Source organism: Phodopus roborovskii, unplaced genomic scaffold (genome assembly GCF_943737965.1).
Source record: "Phodopus roborovskii unplaced genomic scaffold, PHOROB, whole genome shotgun sequence".
NCBI classification, from domain to species: Eukaryota; Metazoa; Chordata; class Mammalia; order Rodentia; family Cricetidae; genus Phodopus; species Phodopus roborovskii.
The window spans coordinates 13,461-33,764 of NW_026125076.1; the positions used below are offsets into that span (position 1 = coordinate 13,461).

General features: G+C 42.7%; 1 protein-coding gene across 1 annotated transcript; it reads left to right on the forward strand.

Moving 5' to 3' along the window:
* Positions 1–1,755: 1,755 nt before the first annotated feature.
* On the forward strand, positions 1,756–19,680 carry LOC127225699 (post-GPI attachment to proteins factor 4-like). The gene is given in 4 exon segments (XM_051189219.1): positions 1,756–1,902; positions 17,866–18,367; positions 18,370–19,043; positions 19,045–19,680. Coding segments are annotated over 3 exon segments (1,209 nt in total). The 5' UTR covers positions 1,756–1,902; positions 17,866–17,925; the 3' UTR covers positions 19,138–19,680.
* The last annotated feature ends 624 nt before the right edge of the window (positions 19,681–20,304 follow it).

Genomic DNA, 20,304 nt, shown 5'->3' on the forward strand with positions numbered 1-20,304 from the left:
CATTCAGCTGTCAGAGACCCTTCCTATGTTAGAAATATTAATTACCCAAATACACTAAAGTTATTTGTAAAAGTCAATGTATTGATCAGTTTCCTCTTCATGATCCTCCTGCCTCTGCCTCCTTCAACTGTCTTTAACTCGGAGAGGACAGCTTCATCTACAGCAGATGCTGTGGTCACCACAGGTCACCCACAGGTGGTCCTGGGTTGTGTATTCATGCAGGCTAGCAAACTATGGAAGACCAGGCAGTAAGTAGCACTCCTCCATGGTCTCTGCTTCCATTCGATTCCTGCTTCTAGGTTCCTGCTCTGAGTTACTGCATGACTTGCCTTCCTGATAGACTAAGCAGTAAGATGAAACAAACTCTTTCTCCCCCAAAGTTGCCTTTGGTCCTGATGGTTTAACTCTGTAGTAAAAAGCATCTACAAAACCCAGGAACAAGACAATGATCTTCTCACTATTACATCAAATAATTTGCTTAAGGAATTTCCTCCTTTTTAGCCCTACAAATGTGTACCCAATTACAAAAAAAGTGTTGATACTACTGGATAATCTCTGTTGGTGCCTCCTGTTATGCAATTTGCATCATGAGTATTTAAATGGTAATTATTGGACAACTCTGCGGTCACCAAAATTCAAATTTTATATTATATGCACACCTCAAAATATCCATTTAAGTCCTGGGTTAGGCAGGCAAGCTGATATGGAACTAGAAGCGATGAAAAAGGTCACAGAAAATAAATTGTGGTGAGAATCCTGGTAAGGCCAGTATGCAAAGCTGGCTGTTACCTTCTCTTAGACACACACATTTTTTCCTTCCTTGAGTCATTACCTGTGTTTCCCTGTGCTGCACTTCAGGGATTATCCTACCCCAGAGTATATATTTTTCTCCCATCTCCAGTTATTTCTCCCAGGGGCTTTTGCATTTAAACAGAAAGCTTTGGAAAACTGAAGCCCATTCAAAAACAGAACGAGCTTTCTACACAAACGCTTCCTCCACAAAAAAGGCGAGATATTTCATTAAAATATATTTCCTCCATGTGCCCACCTGATGGAATAAAACCTGATGGAATAAAACGTTGGCTTGTAGTTCCCTCAAAAGGGGCAGTTATCCTGTTCTTCTGACTTGGAGGCGACCCTGCTTTTCCCTCGCTGCCCATCAGTTGGCGCCTTTTGCCTCCCCCCACCAACCCCCCCACACCCGATCCAGCTTTGGGGGCTGCAGTTGTTCCGCAGCTCTCAGGTCACATGGCCTGGCAGAGCGAGGGGGAGCCCTGCGCGGGAGCAGCTAAGGGAGGAGGTAAGGCTTCGCTGCTGCTGCCCGGAGGGATTCTGTAAAGGCACCGCTACCGAAATCGGCCAGCCTGGGCTACAGCGGCGGTGGCCTCGGCAAGTCAGAACGCTGCTGACCGCCTCCACAGGGTAGGTTTTCTCTCCGGCTGGTGTCGCGGGACACGCGCGCCAGCGAGGGACACGATGTAGGAGCGGCAGCGACAGGCGCTGGGAGCGGTGCCCAGGAGGCCTGCGTCCCCGCTGTGCTCTCTGCAGGCTGGCTCGGCCGCGGCCCCGCCCTCGGTGCGTCTGCCGCACAGGGCGGGTGCGGCTGGCTCTCCTGCGGTCGCCCGCCCAGCCGGGCTGTCACTGGCCGAGGGATGCAAACGCCTAGCCCCGCAGAGTCGGGCCGCGCGGACAGCCCGAGCGCTGCCGCCTAATGGCTGCCCGGCAGCGGAGGCCCCCTCCGAGCGTCCTCGGTGGGGCGCGTCCTCCCGCGAAGGTGACCCGAGGAAGGCCCCCCCCCCGCTCCCGGAAACGCCTGCGATTGGAACGCCACTCGATGGATTCGGGCAGTCCGGGCCTGCAGGTGGGGAAACTGAGGCCGGAAGGCAGCGGGGACTCCTCAAGGTCAGCGGCAACCCCTAGATGCCAAGCTTCGGGTTCTCCTTTAATATTCTCTTCCCCCCCAAAGAGATAGTTAGGATGGATGGGTGTGTCTCAGCCCTCGCTCTGGCTCTCGCGCCCAGGCATCGCCCATGCCGCACTGCGCTCGCTCGCAGAGATGTTGTGGGGCCTGAACCACCGCAGGTCGCTGTGATCTGGTATCTCCTGCTTGGCCCTTGGGACCACAGCGCATCTTCAATGATCTCATTATGCGGACTATCAGCAAATCAGCAGGTGTGTGTGCTCTGGAATGCCTGTTTCCCCAAGAGAAATAAACCACGTAAAGGAAATAGTTGAGGGGCGTATTTCCAGAGGGTCCTTATGCCCCACGTAGGTTATGAGGTCAGAAGAGCAGCAAGATGTTTCCAACTCTTGACATGAGAATCAGAAGAAAAAAAAATTGGACATGATAATAATGAAGCAAAAAAATCAGAATAAAAAACTACAGCTTCTAGATAGATGAGATTCTGTTTATTTCAAATATTTTTTACATTTGAAGTTTTATATTAATAATGTAGAATAATAGTATATAGTTTTAATTTGCTTTACCCATAGAAAAATCAATATTTAATTTCCAGTTATTAGTCTCTTGCATTTATGGGGATGGAATATTAATTCTCTTCCCCATATTTTAAGTGAAGTAATTTTATTGTAGTTTCCCTAATTATAATTTGAAACACTCTTTAAAATATCTTCATTAATTTTTTTGAAAATCGTGACGGTAGTCACCTGACTAAATTTGTCAAAACTTTGAAATATACAGTTAAATGGTACACTTCGTTGTAGCAAAGTATGCCTCAATAAAGTTGTTTTTTAGGCAGGATGGGGGCATTCAGGGTGGTATGATTGTAGACTAAATTTTTTTTTAAAGCCAGGAGGAAATTATGCTAAATCATGAGAAAATAACACAATTAAATAATAAAACATGTTATAAAGTCTCAGTTATTAAAATAGCAGAGCCATGGCACTAAAATACATAAAAATGTAAGCTGGGCATGGTGGCATGGCTTACAATCCCAGTACTAGGGAGGTTGAGGATCTCAAGTTTCATGACAGTGAGGGGATTCATTGCAAGACCCTGTCTCAACATAATATGTAAGAATTAACAACAATAAAATCCACACGCTTATGAGTATAAGATAATATACCAAAATGTAACTATTTAAATTAGGGTTAAAAGAGGATTTAGGTTCCTTGCTACTCTGCTCAGTCTCAGTGTCCCTGTGCCTGGCACAAGACTCAGTGTTGAGTGAGTACAGGTCATTGATGCCATACGTGTTCTCTGCAGGCATGTAGAAGGCCAGCAGGAAACCTCCTTCTCCCATGCCTCTCACCTCACTTTCATTAAATTGTATTCTTTGTAAAAAAAAAAAAAAAAATGAAATGGTCACCTATATACATTTTCTTCAACATAGTTGTCCTTCCCTTCCCATTTATACACACAGAATTTAAGTGAAAAATTCTTACTGATTCTAAGTAGCATAGCTCATCATTTCTGCCAGGTGTATTCCTTGAAGGAGAATTCTTTCCATGGTCAAAGGGATTGATACCCTGGTATTATCTACTAAGATTACACCAATCTACAAACAAATGTGCATCTTCTGGACCGTATTACTTCTTGGAGTAAATTGCATTGAGATTGTGTTACAAGATTAGTTTTGGGACAAGGACCATCTTTCTATTATCAAGTGTTTCCAGTAGAAAAGTGTTTTTTAAATGCATTTGTTAATGACTTTTAAAATATCCTTTAGTATAACTTTATGTCTATGCTCTGCCTGTTTCTGCAAATTATTCATAGGTATTCCATTTTTATTCTAAATATATTCCTTTTCCATTTTGTCTTTTTTAAAAAAAATCCATTAATTAGGTTTGATTTATGAGGTGAAAACACTTATTTTATATATTTTATGAATATATAGTATGTATATCTTCAGAGGTAACCAGTGGTACAAACACACCATGTATTACTTTATGTTTTTATGTTGTTACCTACCATATTCTAAAAAGGTTTTCTCTGTTTTTCTTTTGTTTTGTTTTGTCATTTCTGATGGTTTTTCATCTGATTTTCTAGAACCCAGAAGCAGTAATAGATGTTAGGTGAGAGCAGGGATCCTGGATTTACTTTTTACTTCCCCATTCCAGAATCTTCATTAACCATGGCAAGTTTACTGTGCCTTAGCTTGTCCAGCTACAAAGTGTAGTTAATAATCACTATAGGCTTTTTATGCAGATCCACTCAATGCTTAAAAGAGTGCCTGGCACATAAGTTTCTGGGCTGAGTTAGGAAGAAGTCATTCTCTGCCCTGTGTGTGACTGGGTCTATGCTACTCCCGATTTTATAGCTGAGGAATTATGGTCCATGTAGGCCAAAAGATTGACTGGGATCTTATGTTTGCTCAACAGTCACTAAATCTCTTCTCTGCATAGAGTAGTACTATCCTGGCCCTGTGAGGCATAGTGAAGATAAATTACACCAAATCCAGTAAGAAGGGACTTGAAGGCCTGTTGAGTGAAGGGTTCTGCGTAAAGCCATGAAAGTCACCACCAGGTATCGTGGACAGTATGTGGGCTCCGAATTTCCTGCTTACAGTGCTAGAATCTATTTCTCCATCCACATGGGATCAATTGTACTTCTATTTGAAAGCTGCTTGTTTGATCTAAAGAAATGAATTAAAGGTTCTAGCACACTCTGGAAGATGCAGTGAGAATTGGACAAATACCTACTTTGTATCTCAGGGTCACATTTGTGGATTCAACTTACTGTAGATCAAAAATATTTTACAAAACTGAATGTGTGTATTTATTTTTATTGTCATTATTCCCTAAAGAATATAACACAGCTACTATTTATAAAGCATTTGTCTTCTGATGGGTGTTAGAGATAACTTAATGTATTTAAAGAGTGCATAGCTTGCATGTAAAGACTGACATTTTATATAAAGAATCTGAGCAGCTTCAGATTTTGGTTGGTGTCCGAGGGGTAAGGAGTCCTTACACTCAACCCACCTTGGATACCAAGGTAGAAAGTGATAAATAAATGCACCGGTTTAAATTCATGCAAAGGATCTTAATACATGTAATGAAAGAGCACTTAGATCTGGTTGGGAAAATCAGGTTGGCTTTTGGGAGAACTGTATACCTCTTGATCTTGTGTGTAAAAAGGGTTACTAGAGCTGAATTCTGAGGGATCTTGGCAAAGCATTTGGATTTTCTTCTGCAGACACAGGGGAATTATTATTGACCAGTTTTATAGAAAAGAGTGCTGGTCTGACCCAGGCTTCAAAGGATCTCATGGTAATGGAAGCTGTTAGCATAGCTTGTAGCATACCACCCCAGGCTGACAAAGGACTCTAAAGGCAGGCTCTTTTCATATAAACAATGTCTCCAGAATGATATATATATAAGTTGTTTTTTTTTCAAGTTAGCATGCATAGCATGGGTCTAGTTGTGGAATTTTCATAATATTGTTGTCCTTACTTGTCCCCTAGACCCCATCACCTGCCTTTCTGCTCCCCTCTGGCTGCTCTCTTACCTCTTCCCAGTAACCCTCTCCTTTCATATGACTTATATTCCATTATCGTCTTTCCCCCTTCCTCTTAAGATCTCTACTCCTCTTGAGGTCCACTTTGTCCCCCATATAAATACACAATACACAATACACACACACACACACACACACACGCTAAAGTACAGGCTCTATGTACAAGAGAAAACATGGCATTTGTTTTTCGGAGTCTGACCTATTTTGCTTAATGTAATGATTTCCATTTCAGCCCATTTTCCTGCCAAATGTCATTATTTTATTTTGTTTTTATGGGTGAATAAAATTCTATTTGTTATATATACCACATTTTCTTTGTCGTTCCATCTGTTGATGGACATGTAGTTTGCTTCCATTTCCTGCCTGTTGTGAATGCTGAAATGATGAGTGTAAATATACAAGTTTTTAGGTTTGTAGTCAGGAGTGATACATCCAAGTCATATGGTAGTCTCTGTCTCTCTCTCTGTCTCTCTGTCTCTCTGTCTCTGTCTCTCTCTCTCTCTCTCTCTCTCTCTTTGTGTGTGTGTGTGTGTGTGTGTGTGTGATTTCCGTAATGGCTGCATCAGTTCACACTCCTACCAGCAGTAAATGGTGCTTTTGCTTTCTCCACATCCTTGCTAGCATTGCTGTCATTTTTTCTTGTTGGCCATTCTGATTAAAGTGTAATAGAATCTCTAAGTAGTTTTTTCAAGATTTATTAATTATTATTTATATGTATGACTGTTTTGCCTATGTGTGTGTGCCATGTGCATGCCTGATGCCTGCAGAAGCCAGTAAGGGGTATCACATCCCCTGATTCTGGAGTCATGGATGGTTTTAAGAAGCTGGTATATAAGCGAAAGCAGTCATTTCTTGAGTGTTATTTTTCTGGTTAGTAATTATTTTTAACAGTACTCAATCACTGTATGTCGTGAGACACTAAAATCAAGAATGGGCCTCTTATTTCATCTTTAATTTGTTGAGATCAGCAGCGCAGTCACTTGTAGAAACTGTAAAAAAAAAAAAAAAAAAAGTATCTCCCAGTCCCTTAATTTTTTTTTCCATAAATGTTTCTGGCTTTGGAAGTTAACTGTAGACAATTATGATTCTAATTTGTTGTTCCTCTGGTTCCCTTTGTATAAGATAGAGCCAGGACTGAAGAAACCAAGCATGTGTTTACTATAGCATGTCTTCAAGTAAGTGGAACATAGTCCAGGGGTATAGAAGGGTCTTAATGATTAAAACCATCCACTTGATTACATGCCTGCAAATTCCCATAATCCTTCTGTAGTTTATTTAATATCCTTTGTAAAGCACATGACATGTATCTTTTTCTTGTTTTGAAGTCATTTTAACAAGACTGAGTCTTACCTGGTTTTCCTTTCCAAACATTGTAAGTTGTTTTTTTTTGTTTGTTTGTTTATTTTTGTTTGGTTTTGTAGTTTTTGTTTGTTTGTTTGTTTGGTTGGTTGGTTGTTTTTTTTTGGGGGAGTGAGTATTGAGACAGGGTTTCTCTGTGTAGCTTTAGAGCCTATCTTGGCACTCACTCTGTAGACCAGGCTGGCCTGGAACTCACAGAGATCCACTTGCCTCTGCCTCCCGAGTGCTGGGATTAAAGGCACGCACCACCACAGTCCAGCCCCAAATATTGTAAGTTGTATACCAAAATGATTAGTTTATTATTTCAGTGCATACAAAGAAGATTGTTTTATTACATTTATTATTAATCACTTCTACTATCCATCCTCATGAGGGATGCACATTACCTATGCCAGGCATTGACTCTCAGTGTTATCTTCATGGTTCAAAGAAGGATGGAAGGTCATTAATCAGCTCAGATCCAAAGCATTGAACAGAAGTGTGGCTGTTTCTCCCAACTAAAAACCAAGATGGTTAAAGGCACATGGAGAAGGAATGCTGATGTCAGTACTCTGTCAATGAGAGAGTGCTAGCCTGTCTATCAGTGTGGGTTAAGGATGGTTAAGGGAGGATTTTTTACATTGAAAAAAAATCTGTTTATTTTAAATATATTGTACTCCCCATTGAATATTAAGCCTAAAATTGCCCTGCTATGTCATTAAACTCATAGCTCTTATCCTGAAAATGGTTAGAAAGCTGAGCAACAGCCACATGCAGTGGAGGACAGAAGCAGGTGAACAGGTGTGTGCTAGCCCAGCATCGATGGCCCATTCACAACTGGCCAGTTGTCTGATGTCAGTTGGTAGTCAGTCTGTAATTTAGCCAACTGCCTTATCAATTGCAATGGTTGTTAATAAAGGTAGATTCAAGTGGGAAAGTTTTTAGCTGAGCTGGGTTTCCTGTAGTTGTTCTCTGTAAACAGACAATCTGTAATGTCTAAATCTTTGGATTATGACTCTTCCGGAGTTTATGCCGTGTTCAGATGTGAAGTTGGTTACTTGTTGACAGTTTTCTTGCTGTATCAATGAAATACACATTGTCATGTCAGTTCTTGCCAGGAATTTCTCAATAAAATGGATTTTTTCAGTATTTAAATAAATATTGATATGACCCCCTCAAAGAAGCTACTATATGGATACTGGGAAATGAAGCTGTGTCCTCTGCAAAAGCAGGAAGTGCTTTTAACCCCAGAGCCATCTCCACAGCTCTTAAAGTAGTTTTAATTTGCATTTTCCCAATGGCTAAGGATATTAAATGGTTTTTGTATATATTACCATTTCATTTCTAAATTTTTATTTTTGAGACTATAATTACAGCATTTTCCCTTCTCTTTCCTTTCTCCAAACCTTCCCATATGCTCTTTCTTGCTCACTTTCAAATTCATAGCCTCCTTTTTATTTATTGCTGTTATATGCAAATATAACATATATGTCTCTATATAGCCTGCTCAGTCTATATATGTCTATATAGTCTATTTATGTCTGTGTTTTCAGGGCTGATAATTGATATTGATATCCAATATCAATATCCATGTGATAGTGAATAATCAATTGGTGTGTTCTTCCCGGGGAAGACTGTTTCTCCTGCTATTAGCTTTCCTTAGTTGCCTATAGTTGTTTCTGTAAAGTTGAGGCCTCGAGGACTATCCCTTGTCTGCTGTTGTCCTTGTTCAACTCATGGTTAGGCATTTGTGTTGATGAGATTTCATGACTGTAACTTCATATATATGTATGTATGTATATATAACATTTTTATTTAAATTTGAAACAAGCTTGTTTTACCTATCAATCCCAGTTCCTACACCCTCCCATCCTTCCCTGTTCCCCCCACCAACCTCCATCCCATCCCCTTTCTGCTCCCCATGGAGGGTGAAGCCTTCCATGGGGAGTCTTCAAAATCTGTCATATCATTTGCATCAGGGCCTAGGCTCTCCCCGATGTGTCTAAGCTGAGAGATTATCTCTCTGGGTGGAATGGGCTTCCAAAGTCTTTTCATACACTAGTGATAAATACTGATCCACTACGAGAGGCCCAGTAGACTGCCCAGTCCTCCCAACTAACACCCACATTCAGGGGGTCTGGGTCCGTCCTCTGCTGGTTTCACAGCTCCCCCTTGTTCAGGTCAGCAGTTTCTATGGGTTTCTCCAGCCTGGTCTTGACCCCTTTGCTCTTGACCCCTTTGCTCATCACTCCTTCCTGTCTGCAACTCGATTCCAAGAATTTGGCTCAGTGTTTAGCTGTGGGTGTCTGCTTCTTCTTTCTACTAGATGAAAAACTTCATTACTTTAACTTCTGATGCTGCTTGGAAACAGAATCTCACAGCAAAGTTCCTGATCATCCGGCTCTTAAATTTTTCCTGCCCTCTCTTCCACAGTGTTCCTGAGCCTTAGTTGTTTTGTAGATGTAGCCATTGAGTCTGAGCTTGACTACTTTGCGTTTTGATTGGTTGCTGTTTTCTATAATGGTCTCCTTCTGTTATAAAGAGAAATTTTCTTGGTGAGAGGTGAAAGCTGCACTTTTCTGTTGGTGTAAGGATAAATATTTAGCATGAAATTAGGGATTATGTTTAGGAAGGTGGTACTTGTAGGATCTTACCCTGTATCCATGACTTCACTAGTTATTTTACCCTCCTTCTTCTGTATTTTATCTCCCCTCCCTAAATAGAGCCCCCTTTTCCCATTTACCCAGTTATATCATTTGTACTTGCTATTACCCTCTCTATTGCTCCTCCAACTCCCTACCCCAACTATAGTCCCTTTTTACTTTCTTGGTTTCTTCAGAAACCAATATGCCCTCACATCTGAAGATTTGGAACTAGGAGCCTCCAATGAGAGAGAAAATAATGTTTGTCTTTCTGGGCCTGGGTTACCTCACTCAATATGATCTTTTCTAGTCCATTTACATGCAAAGATAATTTCATTTTTATTTACAGCTGAATAATATTCCTAGTGTGTACTACATTTTCAATATCTGTTGACTGAAGAACATTTAGGTTCTTTGTTTTTGTTTTTCTATTTCCTAACTGTTGTGAATAGAGCAGCAGTGAACATGATGTATAGTCCTTTGGGCACATATCAAGGAGTGGTATAACTGGGTCATATGGTAGGTTTCCTTTTAGCTTTCTGAGTGTTCTCCCACAGATTCCCATAGTACCTGTACCAGTTTGCAACTCCAACTGCAATGAATGAGTGTTCCCTTTTCCACATGCCCTCTCCAGCATCTGTGGCTAGTTGTTTTGTTGATCTATATTCTGATTGGAGTAAGATTAAACCTAAAAGTTGTTTTGATTTGCAGTTTCCTAATTGCTGTAAATGATGAACAAGTTTTTGAGATATTTCCTAGTCATTTTTTCTCTTCCTTTGAGCTCTTTGTTCAGGTCCCAGGCCCTGAAATTGAGAAGGGTCTCAAGGAGGAGAGAAGTAAGAACCTGCTAGGCCCTTTGACTCAGGTGCCTAGGAAAGTGGTGGTGTCTTTCATGAAGGAGGGTATACTTGAGAAAAATAGACCGTTTCCAAGTACTACCTTCCTGGCACAGTGTGCTGTTCTGTCTCTCAAATCCCTGTGCCTCCTTCTGTTTAGTTTTCACAAGATACACTAAAACACAGTTTCTACTACCACTCTGTGTACATTCAGACAAGCCCCAATCTGTGCTTCTTTCTCAGAGTCTTTATTCTTTTATTGCTTTCTAAGTCCTGTGCCCTCAATGCGGTAGTAGGTAGAACCCAGTTTGGGGAATGGTTGCATTTAAGGTGGAGTACTTTCAAGACATATAAGTAAGAACTTACCTCCCTCTGTGGAAGTGAAGCAGTTGTTACCAAGCTGACTTAGAAAAACCTGTCAGACTACAATCTTAATGGAGTGTGGGCCTTGGCAGATAATCTTACAGGTGGCAATGGACTTCTGGGAAAAAATGCCAGAGTAGTCATCTAGACACAACCTTCCTTTCTTCTGCTTCTCATTATGTAAGCATGCCTCACCTCTGCCTGCATTCGTAGGTTGGGAGAGAAACTGTGAATGAAGAACGTCCTATGTATTTTGATTCAGTTCCTCGAGGTCATTTATGTTAAACTATATCTAGAGAGTGCAATTAACAATGGGTGTTGGTGGATACCTCCCAAAATAACCAGAACCTACTCTTGCCTACATAACTCATGGATTTTTGCCAAGCCATACATCTAATCATCAAATGAGGGGTGTGATCCCATTTTTATGGCCCACAATGGGTATGCCCATTTGCAGTGTTCAAATGTTCAACAATATTTTCTCCTCCTGAGGGCATGATCCGTATCTCCCCCTGACCATTGACTTCAGGCTTTCCATACCCTCTTTGTGCTCTAGGTTTTTAGAAACATCTTTGTGTTTCTGTGCCCTCTGTTGAATTGGGAGAGTGATTATGTAACTTGGCCATGTGCATGGTGCAGTAGCTCTAAGAGCTACTTTGTGGCTTTCTCTTTTTTACACTGCCATGAAGCCAACAAGATCAACAAAAAAGGGGGCAGTTTTATCTGTCCATTGTAGAATGTGCACAGGGCACTGAGCTTTCATTAACCTTTGTGGGCAAGTAACAAGAGCAGAAACTAAAGCTTACTGCTCAGAAAGAGGAAAAAGCAAGCCAGTCTCCCCCTCCCTCTTTCCCTCTCCTTCTTACCCTCCCTCTCTTTGTCTATTTCTCATTCCCCCTCTCTTACCTCGTATAAAAAGCATACAAAGTAATTTCAGAGTACCCTGGAATTAGAATCTACTCATGTAAAGCTTAAAAGCCACATCGTACACACGGGCTCTCATGTGGTTTTTATTTCTTCTGTGGCATGTTCAATAAAATACTAAATATTTAAGTAATGTAATAAATATTTAAATAATACAATATATAAATATATAAAAATTCTCACTGCTTCTTACCTGTAATCATATATATGTTTGTCACCCCACATATGAAACAGAAGCATCCAAACACTTTAGTTTTTTCAAACCACGCCTTCTCTGACTTGAGTTCACCATGGTTAGGGGACAAATCTTATGGCCTGTGAGGGTTTGGGACTTTTTGGAGCAGCTAAATCCTGTGGCTCTTTGTTTCCCGGTTGTCAGCTTCCCCCTTCCCTTCCTCTGCAGAAGAGTGAGTTTCCTTGCTGCATATGTGGCCAGTGGATGGGATGAGTGGATTTGATCTGTGGCCCACCGGCAAAGATGCAAATTTGACTTGACCTTAGCTTCTACCAGACCTAAGAGCACAGCCCTGGTAGCTATTTCCTCTGCACCTTGATCCATAAGGAGAAGTACATTGGCTGCCTGCTTCTAACCTACCTTTTGTACCTGAATCCAGCAGGGCCATCAACAGGCCCATGTGCAAGAGTGCTAGGTCATTATCATAAATCATAAAGGTTTGTGGCTGTTTGTCACTCCGTGGAGCTGACCACTTCAATCAGAGACTCTAGGCATTGCCATTTGAGTCCTCCTTCCCTAATCAGCTGTGGAACTGCTGCTTTCTAGCAGTTTAACAGACTGTGAGATTCTTGTGGTTTTATTGCCAACAGTGGAGAAAGGTCTTGGGATTAAAGTCCTCTTTATGTTGATATGAGGCACTCCCATTTCTGTTCCACCCGACATATAATTGTAAGCCAAAAGCATTTATTGTGCAACTGGCATTTGCTAAGATGACTGCCTTATTTTGTTGAATTTGCATGTAATCTCTTCCTCTAGATGGTTTAGCTCCCTTAAGTAATAAGCAAGGTAGGGAGAATAGTGGGAGCAAGTAGCCACCCAAATGGGCCCATTCCCATAGCTACTATACAAGATGCATGGGATCCCCCCAGTTCCAGTATTGGGTGTCCAGTAGTAGTGATGAGAACTAATATAACCAGGTGATGTACATGTCTATGATGAACTAACTCTGTGAACTTAAGCAGATCAGAGGGGGAAAGAACCAGTTTATAGTACACCGATGCTCACAAATCAGCAAGCCTAGGGTCATATGCTACCAAAAACTCCTTGCTTCTTTCCTTCTGGTTGTTCTACAGATCTCTTGACAGTACAAGAATAGTTTGACTCATGTCTGTGTTCCCAGGACCATTATCTTTTGTTGCAGACTTGTCTCCACTTAATTGAAATGTGTCACAACACTGTAGAGAGGTGTTTGGTGTTCTACATGACTGTGCAAGCCAGGTGAGAATAACTACTCTGAAAAACAAGCCCCCAAATCATTATTTGGTGGCACAATGGTCTACAAGTAGCTCACAACACTAACCAGTTTAGGTGTTGGGGGATGTGGAAGAGGTGAGCTGTTGGGGCAGACCCTCTTATACTTGTAGCACACTACAATCTGTTGCACCTATCGGGCGAAGGCCTAGAGATTGAAATAAAAGACAAAACGGGGTAATTTGTGTAGCTGGAATGCTGAATGACATTTATTTAGGGATGGAGCAGGCTGATATACTGACTTACAGCACAGTGGAAAACAATCAAGGGTCAAGCATGCAAGTTCTCAGGCTTAGTTCATCCCCAGCAGATGTGTGTTAGTAAATCAAGAAGAGTAAGTTAGCAAGAACTACTCTGGTGCAAGTTATTCCAGCCAACAGCTTCAGGCTTGCTCAAGGTGCCTCAAAGGTCCATGTAGGACCCTGTAGGTCCCCCTTTCTTTTAATATAAACTAACACCTGTCTTAGGTGGCAGAGGACGTCAGCATAATTCCTTACCCATCATTGGAGAGGTCACCCAGTCCTGTAACCTTCCTGTATTAGGTTGGATATTTGCCCCCTTCTGCCTTACTGTCTCTGGTGATTAGTTTGTCTGTAAGTTCATCCATACTTGTGCAGAGGCCCTTTCTTGAGCTAAAGGCAGTAGAATATGTCTTGTTTGAAAGTTGGCCTGGGTCTGTCTAATTCTGTGGCATTGTAGGCAGATCATTCAGATAATACCAAGGGTAAGGGCTATGAGCCCCACTGAAAGAGAACTTGCCCATTCTCCAATTAATCTGCCTGCAAGTTGAAGTCCTTGTAAAATGTCTTCTGCACTGGCAGGTGGTACTCTAGTTTCATTGATGTTAATAATATACATGGCTAAAGCATGTATATAATTTAAAAACTCCATCACTCAAGGATCCCTGGAGAAAAGTAAATACAACTGATGTATTCTCAACTTTAGCAGGTGTAACACAGATGTGTGTGAAAGAGGGAGAACAAGAAGTCATAGGGACCTCCCACAATAAATCCAATTGTTCCTATAGGTAGCTAGTTTGTAAATTTAGTTTTAAAATGCCAATTTGTACTAGATTATCAAGTGTGCTTTGGGTGACTAAGGCTTCAGCCAATTCACCTGATAGTTGATCCACTGTGCTTGCAGTATTCACTGATTGGGAAAGGGCTATCCTTGAAACTGTTGCTGCAGTGGCAGGGCGGCACTGGCAGCTTTGATCCCGAAATTTCCTTTCCTCTCTGCTGCACAAGTTGGTCATCTGTAGAGGAGGTCTCTGACATAGGTACCACCCGGGGTACCACAACAGCTGTTGTTTCATATATCCAGCAGCTAACCTTGACAGACCTGCTGAGAACAATTGAGCCTTCCTCCAAAATTAGTAGCATTAGTTACAACAAAGAAGGGAGCCAGAACACAAGTGCCTGAAATGAAGATGAAATTCTTATCCTTTGGACTAAAATGGAAATTTATAGCTGCTTTACCCAAACTATAATTAGTGGTCAAGAAGAAGGGCCATACCTGTGCGCATCTGAGAACCTTCTAAGAAAAGGTAATGGCTAGCACCTGGCTCCCACTCAGTGTGGCTCTACATAGCTGCATCCAGTCACTAGGGGTGCAAAATACTGTGAAAAAAAGCATGGAGCCCATAAGCAGTGACAACCTCCTTAAGTTGTTTTATATCCTTGATATTTAATGGGTTGTGCTCCCTAACCCTGTTACCCTGAGGATCCACTGTCTCAGTCACAGGGAAAGCTTGTCTTTCCATTCCTAATGCTTCTACCTTGGTTAGTAAATGTTTGACCTCCTCCTCTATCCCTCGAGGCGCAGAGGCCCTACTAAATGGATCACAAGAAAAGGGGTTGTTCCACGGAGGGCAGCATTTGCACTCATCAGCTTCAGCAATTCTTTAATTGTTTCATTTCTGCTTCCCAAGTATCTTCTTCATCAGTTACAGTAGGACTATCATCTAGTTGAGGTCCCTCTTGTTCCCTGATAGATATCACAGATTCTAAATCTTGTACTTCCTTAAAAGTCCTATTCAGCTCTGTCATTTGTTCTTTTACTTTAACATTGTTGCTCAGGAGCATATCTTTAACTAGACACCAAAGGGAAAAGGTGGCAATAGGGAAATTATCAGGCCCCTTTTCTTTATAAGCCTCTTGGAGATCTCTTTTTACCTGTTCCCAATCGGGGATGTTGAAGCCTCCAGAGTGCATAAACCAGGGACTATGTTTCTCTAAGATGGCAATGAAAGTGTTAGCTGTCTTAATTTTAAACCTGGTGCCCTGTTTTTTCACTAGGGCCACTAATTGCCCACTAAGAATTTGTTAGAGTTACTGGCACCCATCCTTCAATACACCCTCATTTACTTTGCCAGCTGGCCTCTGAGGGCGGTCTCTTAGGTGCTCCTTTCTTCCTGATCTCGGTGCCCACTCTACAATCTGTTCCACTAATCAGACGAAAGCCTCGAGATTTAAATAAAAGACAAGACAGAGGGTCATTCTTGCAGTTGGAATGCTGAATGCCGAATGTCTTTTATTGAGGGGGGGGGATGGAGAGGGCTTATATACTGACTTACAGCACAGTGGAAAGCAATCAAGGGTCAAGCCTGCAAGTTCTCAGGCTTAGTTCCTCCCCAGCAGATGTGTGTTAGCAAATCAAGAAGAGTAAGTTAGCAAGAACTACTCTGGTGCAAGATGTTCCAGCCAACAGCTTCAGACTTGCTCAAGGCGCCTCTGGGGTCCATGCAAGGCCCTACAAAGTAGCTCACAACACTAACCAGTTTAAGTGTTGGGGATGAGGGAGAGATGAGCTGTTGGGGCAGACCCTCTTGTAGATCCATAGAAACTCTCCATTCAGCTCACATCTTATTAGCAAGCCCTAGTAGTATGACCCCACTCCAAAGAGGGGGAATGAAGTTCAGTGTTACTGTTGAAAGCAAAACCCAGGAATGTGTGGGAGAGCGGACAGAGAGCACAACTGCAACCTTGTGAGACACAGAGAGCCCTCCATCATTCACAACCTGTACCATTTTCTTCTCTGTGGCTGCAAAGTGTCCTGCTTCTGAAGCAAGAGTATCCTTTTGATGCTACAGCTATCACTTAGCCTTGAATTAAGTTCTATGGATTTTGTATTAGCTTCCTTGATGTTAATTTTTTTGTTTGGTGTGAATCTTTTCTATCAGAATATTAGAATTTCTTGCTTCTCAAACATTACCTGACTATGAGCATCAGTTCTATTTTTTTCAGAGTGTGTGTGTGTGTGTGTACATATGTGTTCAGTTTGTGCAGATGCATGTGGATATGTGTATATGTGCATGTGGAGGCTAAGAGCATTTCTCAGGTAAATGCACCTTACTTTTTTCTCTTTTGATATGTGTATGTGTGTTCACACACTCATATATATGAATGTGCGATGATGAGTTGCACAAATCAGAAGACAAACCTTCAATATCGGTCCTTCCCTTCTACCTTGTTTGAGGCGTTCTCACAAACTTGCTGGCCCCAAGGAATTCTGTTTGTGCCTCCCATCCCCTATAGGAATACTGGCATTATAAGCATATGCTTGCTACCTAAGCTACCTTTTATGTGGGATCTGTAGATTTGAACTCACATCCTTATGCTTACACAGCAAGCACGTTTCCCACTAAGCCATCTTTCTAGCCTCTGCCTTTATTTTTAATCTCAGGTCTGGCAGGGAGTTTGATTAGTAGGCTAATCTGGCTAGCCAGTGAGTACAGGGTCTGCTGGTCTCTACCTCCCCAGTGGTAGGATTGGAAGGATGACCCTCCACATACCACTTTGAGGAGGGACTGCTTTTAGGGTTCAAACTCAGATCCTCTGTGTACATGGCAAGTGCTTCACTGATTTAGCCATCTCTCTAGCTCCATGAGGCATATTTTAATGACATTTTTACTTTATTTTTCCTCTCTAACGTGTTTTATATCCATAGTAAATCCACAAGACTTATTACTTCTATTTGAGAGCAGAGGAATCCAGGGTACAGAGAGGTGAGGTGACTTCCCACCAATTGAATAGCAGATCTGAGGTTCCCACCTCACACCTGTGCTCTGAGCTATTGGGTCCGAGGACATTATTTTCCATATCAAGCTGTTCGTTCCTCTGCTTACCCTACCTACCTCACTGAATAGCCCCATTATAGATACTCCAGTGAGATACTTCCCTCCCATCTCAAAGTCTACAGTTTGTTTGTATAAGGAAGATGCCTTCTCCCAAATATAGTCCTATACAAATAAATTAGGAGGACAATCAGAATTAAATAATTAGATTAAATGAGATTAGAGAAATCAAAGATGGTATTAAATAACAAGGACCACCAAGTATTCCTCTTTTTTGTTGCGATATACAGAAAAGGTTTTTCAGAAATTACAGTCAAGTATTATGCATTGATGCTGCAGCCACCCCTATCTATGTATATTTCTTCTGTGTCAAGCTTTGTTGTCTGTGTGCCTATGTTAACTCCCATGTCTTTGTGGCTAGTGAATGTAAATAACTTTACCCACTGCCAGTGACTTTATGACACACTGTGACGCTAACATCACATCTTTAGGCATAGAGAGTTGGTTGAATGCACAGGGTATGTCTGATCATAAACAATGAGAGCATCTCAAGGCTCACTGACAAATACAACTCAAGAAAACAATCACTTCAGAAAAGCCTTTCGAGTCTCCAACAGCTAGCTACGCAACCTTGAACAAGAATTTATGACTTGATGTGTGCTGGGCTGCATTGTTGGGATCTTTTTAAAGTTATGTTTTCTGATTCTGCTTTCTCTCTTTAGGTTTGACTGAGATCCAGGATGATTTGTTCTTGGGACCAGACATGACCAAAAGTTGACCTCATGACCACGTCAACCTCTCCAGCTGCCATGCTTCTCCGGAGGCTTCGGCGACTCTCCTGGAACAGCACTGCTGTCCAGCTCTTTATTCTAACCGTGGTGACATTTGGCTTACTGGCCCCTTTGGCCTGCCACCGGCTCCTGCACTCATACTTCTACCTGCGCCATTGGCATCTAAACCAGATGAGCCAAGAGTTCCTGCAGCAAAGCCTGAAGGAGGGAGAGGCTGCCCTTCACTACTTTGAAGAGCTGCCTTCTGCCAATGGTTCGGTGCCCATCGTGTGGCAGGCCACGCCCCGCCCCTGGCTGGTGATCACCATTATCACCGTGGATAGGCAGCCTGGCTTCCACTATGTCTTACAGGTAGTGTCCCAGTTCCATCGGCTTCTGCAGCAGTGCGGCCCCCAGTGTGAGGGCCACCAGCTCTTCCTGTGCAATGTGGAGCGGAGGTGAGCCATTTTGACGCTAAGCTGCTCTCTAAGTATGTCCCTGTGGCCAACCGCTACGAGGGCACCGAAGATGATTATGGCGATGACCCTTCAACTAACTCGTTTGAGAAAGAGAAGCAAGACTATGTCTATTGCCTGGAATCATCGCTGCAGACCTACAATCCAGACTATGTCCTGATGGTAGAGGATGATGCCATTCCAGAAGAACAGATCTTCCCAGTATTGGAGCACCTTCTGCGGGCTCGCTTCTCCGAGCCACACCTCCAAGATGCCCTGTATCTAAAGCTCTATCACCCGGAGAGGCTACAGCACTACATCAACCCAGAGCCTATGCGGATCCTAGAGTGGGTTGGCGTGGGCATGCTGCTGGGGCCAGTGCTAACCTGGATATACATGAAGTTTGCCTGCCGCCCAGGCTTCAGTTGGCCTGTCATGCTTTTCTTCTGTCTGTATAGCATGGGGCTGGTGGAACTGGTGGGCCGACACTATTTCCTGGAACTGCGGCGCCTGAGTCCCTCCTTGTACAGTGTGGTTCCTGCCTCTCAGTGTTGCACCCCAGCTATGCTCTTCCCTGCCCCTGCAGCCCGCAGGACCCTCACCTACCTGTCCCAAGTGTACTGCCACAAGGGCTTTGGCAAGGACATGGCATTGTACTCTCTGTTGAGAGCCAAGGGGGGAGCGAGCCTACGTGGTGGAGCCCAACCTCGTGAAACACATTGGGCTCTTCTCCAGCCTCCGGTACAATTTTCATCCCAGTTTACTCTAGGAGTGCTCAGAAATGCTTTTCTGAAGTTGGCTATTTCCTGGAAAGACACACAGAACTCTTTCTTTAGACATGGTTGCTTGTAGATACTCCATTGTTTAAGGTCTCGAGGTGTAAATGCACTGGGACAGCAGAAGAATGCACCTAAGTCAAGAGCCTTGGCTGGTAATCGTCCAGCAGGAACAGCAGCTTGCCACAGGTCTGGATCTCCATCCCTCCCACACAGCCACACTGCCTCATGCAGTCTGTCCCACTCAATGAGGATGAATGTCAGTGACAGTTACCTTCTCCCATTCTCTGTGAGCTCTGCCCGGTGATAGAGCTTGTGACTGCCAAAAAATCTTGTGCACAGTGGTGTAAGACTTGTGTTAGGATTTTAAGGGTAGAATATGGTGAGTTGTTGAATGCTTTTGAATGGATTCCTTTCTCACAGGAGTGAGAATGGATGTGTGCTTAGAGTATATGCCCAAAGAGGCAGGGCCATGCTGACATATTCTATTTGTTTTCCTCAACCTGGTGTAATAAACATGTAAAAGTTGTGCTGTGCCACTTGTCTCCGAGGCAGTGATCTGGCCCTTCTGGAATACAATGACTTCTTTCCCTATTTACCTGTAGTGTGCTTACAGCCAATGCTGTCGCTGAGAGCTTTAAGCCACAGCAAAGACTGGAACCCTGAATTACTCAAATCCAGTTGCTTCGAGTTAATACTAAGTTAATGATGAACATTTCTGTTATAGTCAGATTTCTTGGCAGGGAGACATTGCAGAAGGACACAGAAGAGTGACCTCTGTATGAGGACTATACTAGGAGCAGAGTCTTCTCCCTACCTTTGTGGCCACAAGGTTCACCCTCATTTCGTTTTTCTACTGGTTGCATTATAGTACAGAAGACCAAGTATGAGCTATGAACTCAAAAGACCCACAGTTTGTGTGTTCACGGGATAGGGAATGCAGGTACACGCATGCATGCCTGCGAGTGTGTGTTCGTGTGTGTGCGCGATTTTTATATTTAGTTTTGTATTCTTCTCTCATGTATTACCACAGTTTCCCTGCCCTCTTCTCCCAGTTCCCTGTCCCATCTCCCCTATCCCGTAGAGCCACTCCTTCCATTTCCCTTCAGAAAAGGGAAGGCCTCCCAGGGACATCAACCAAACATAGCATACCAAGTTGC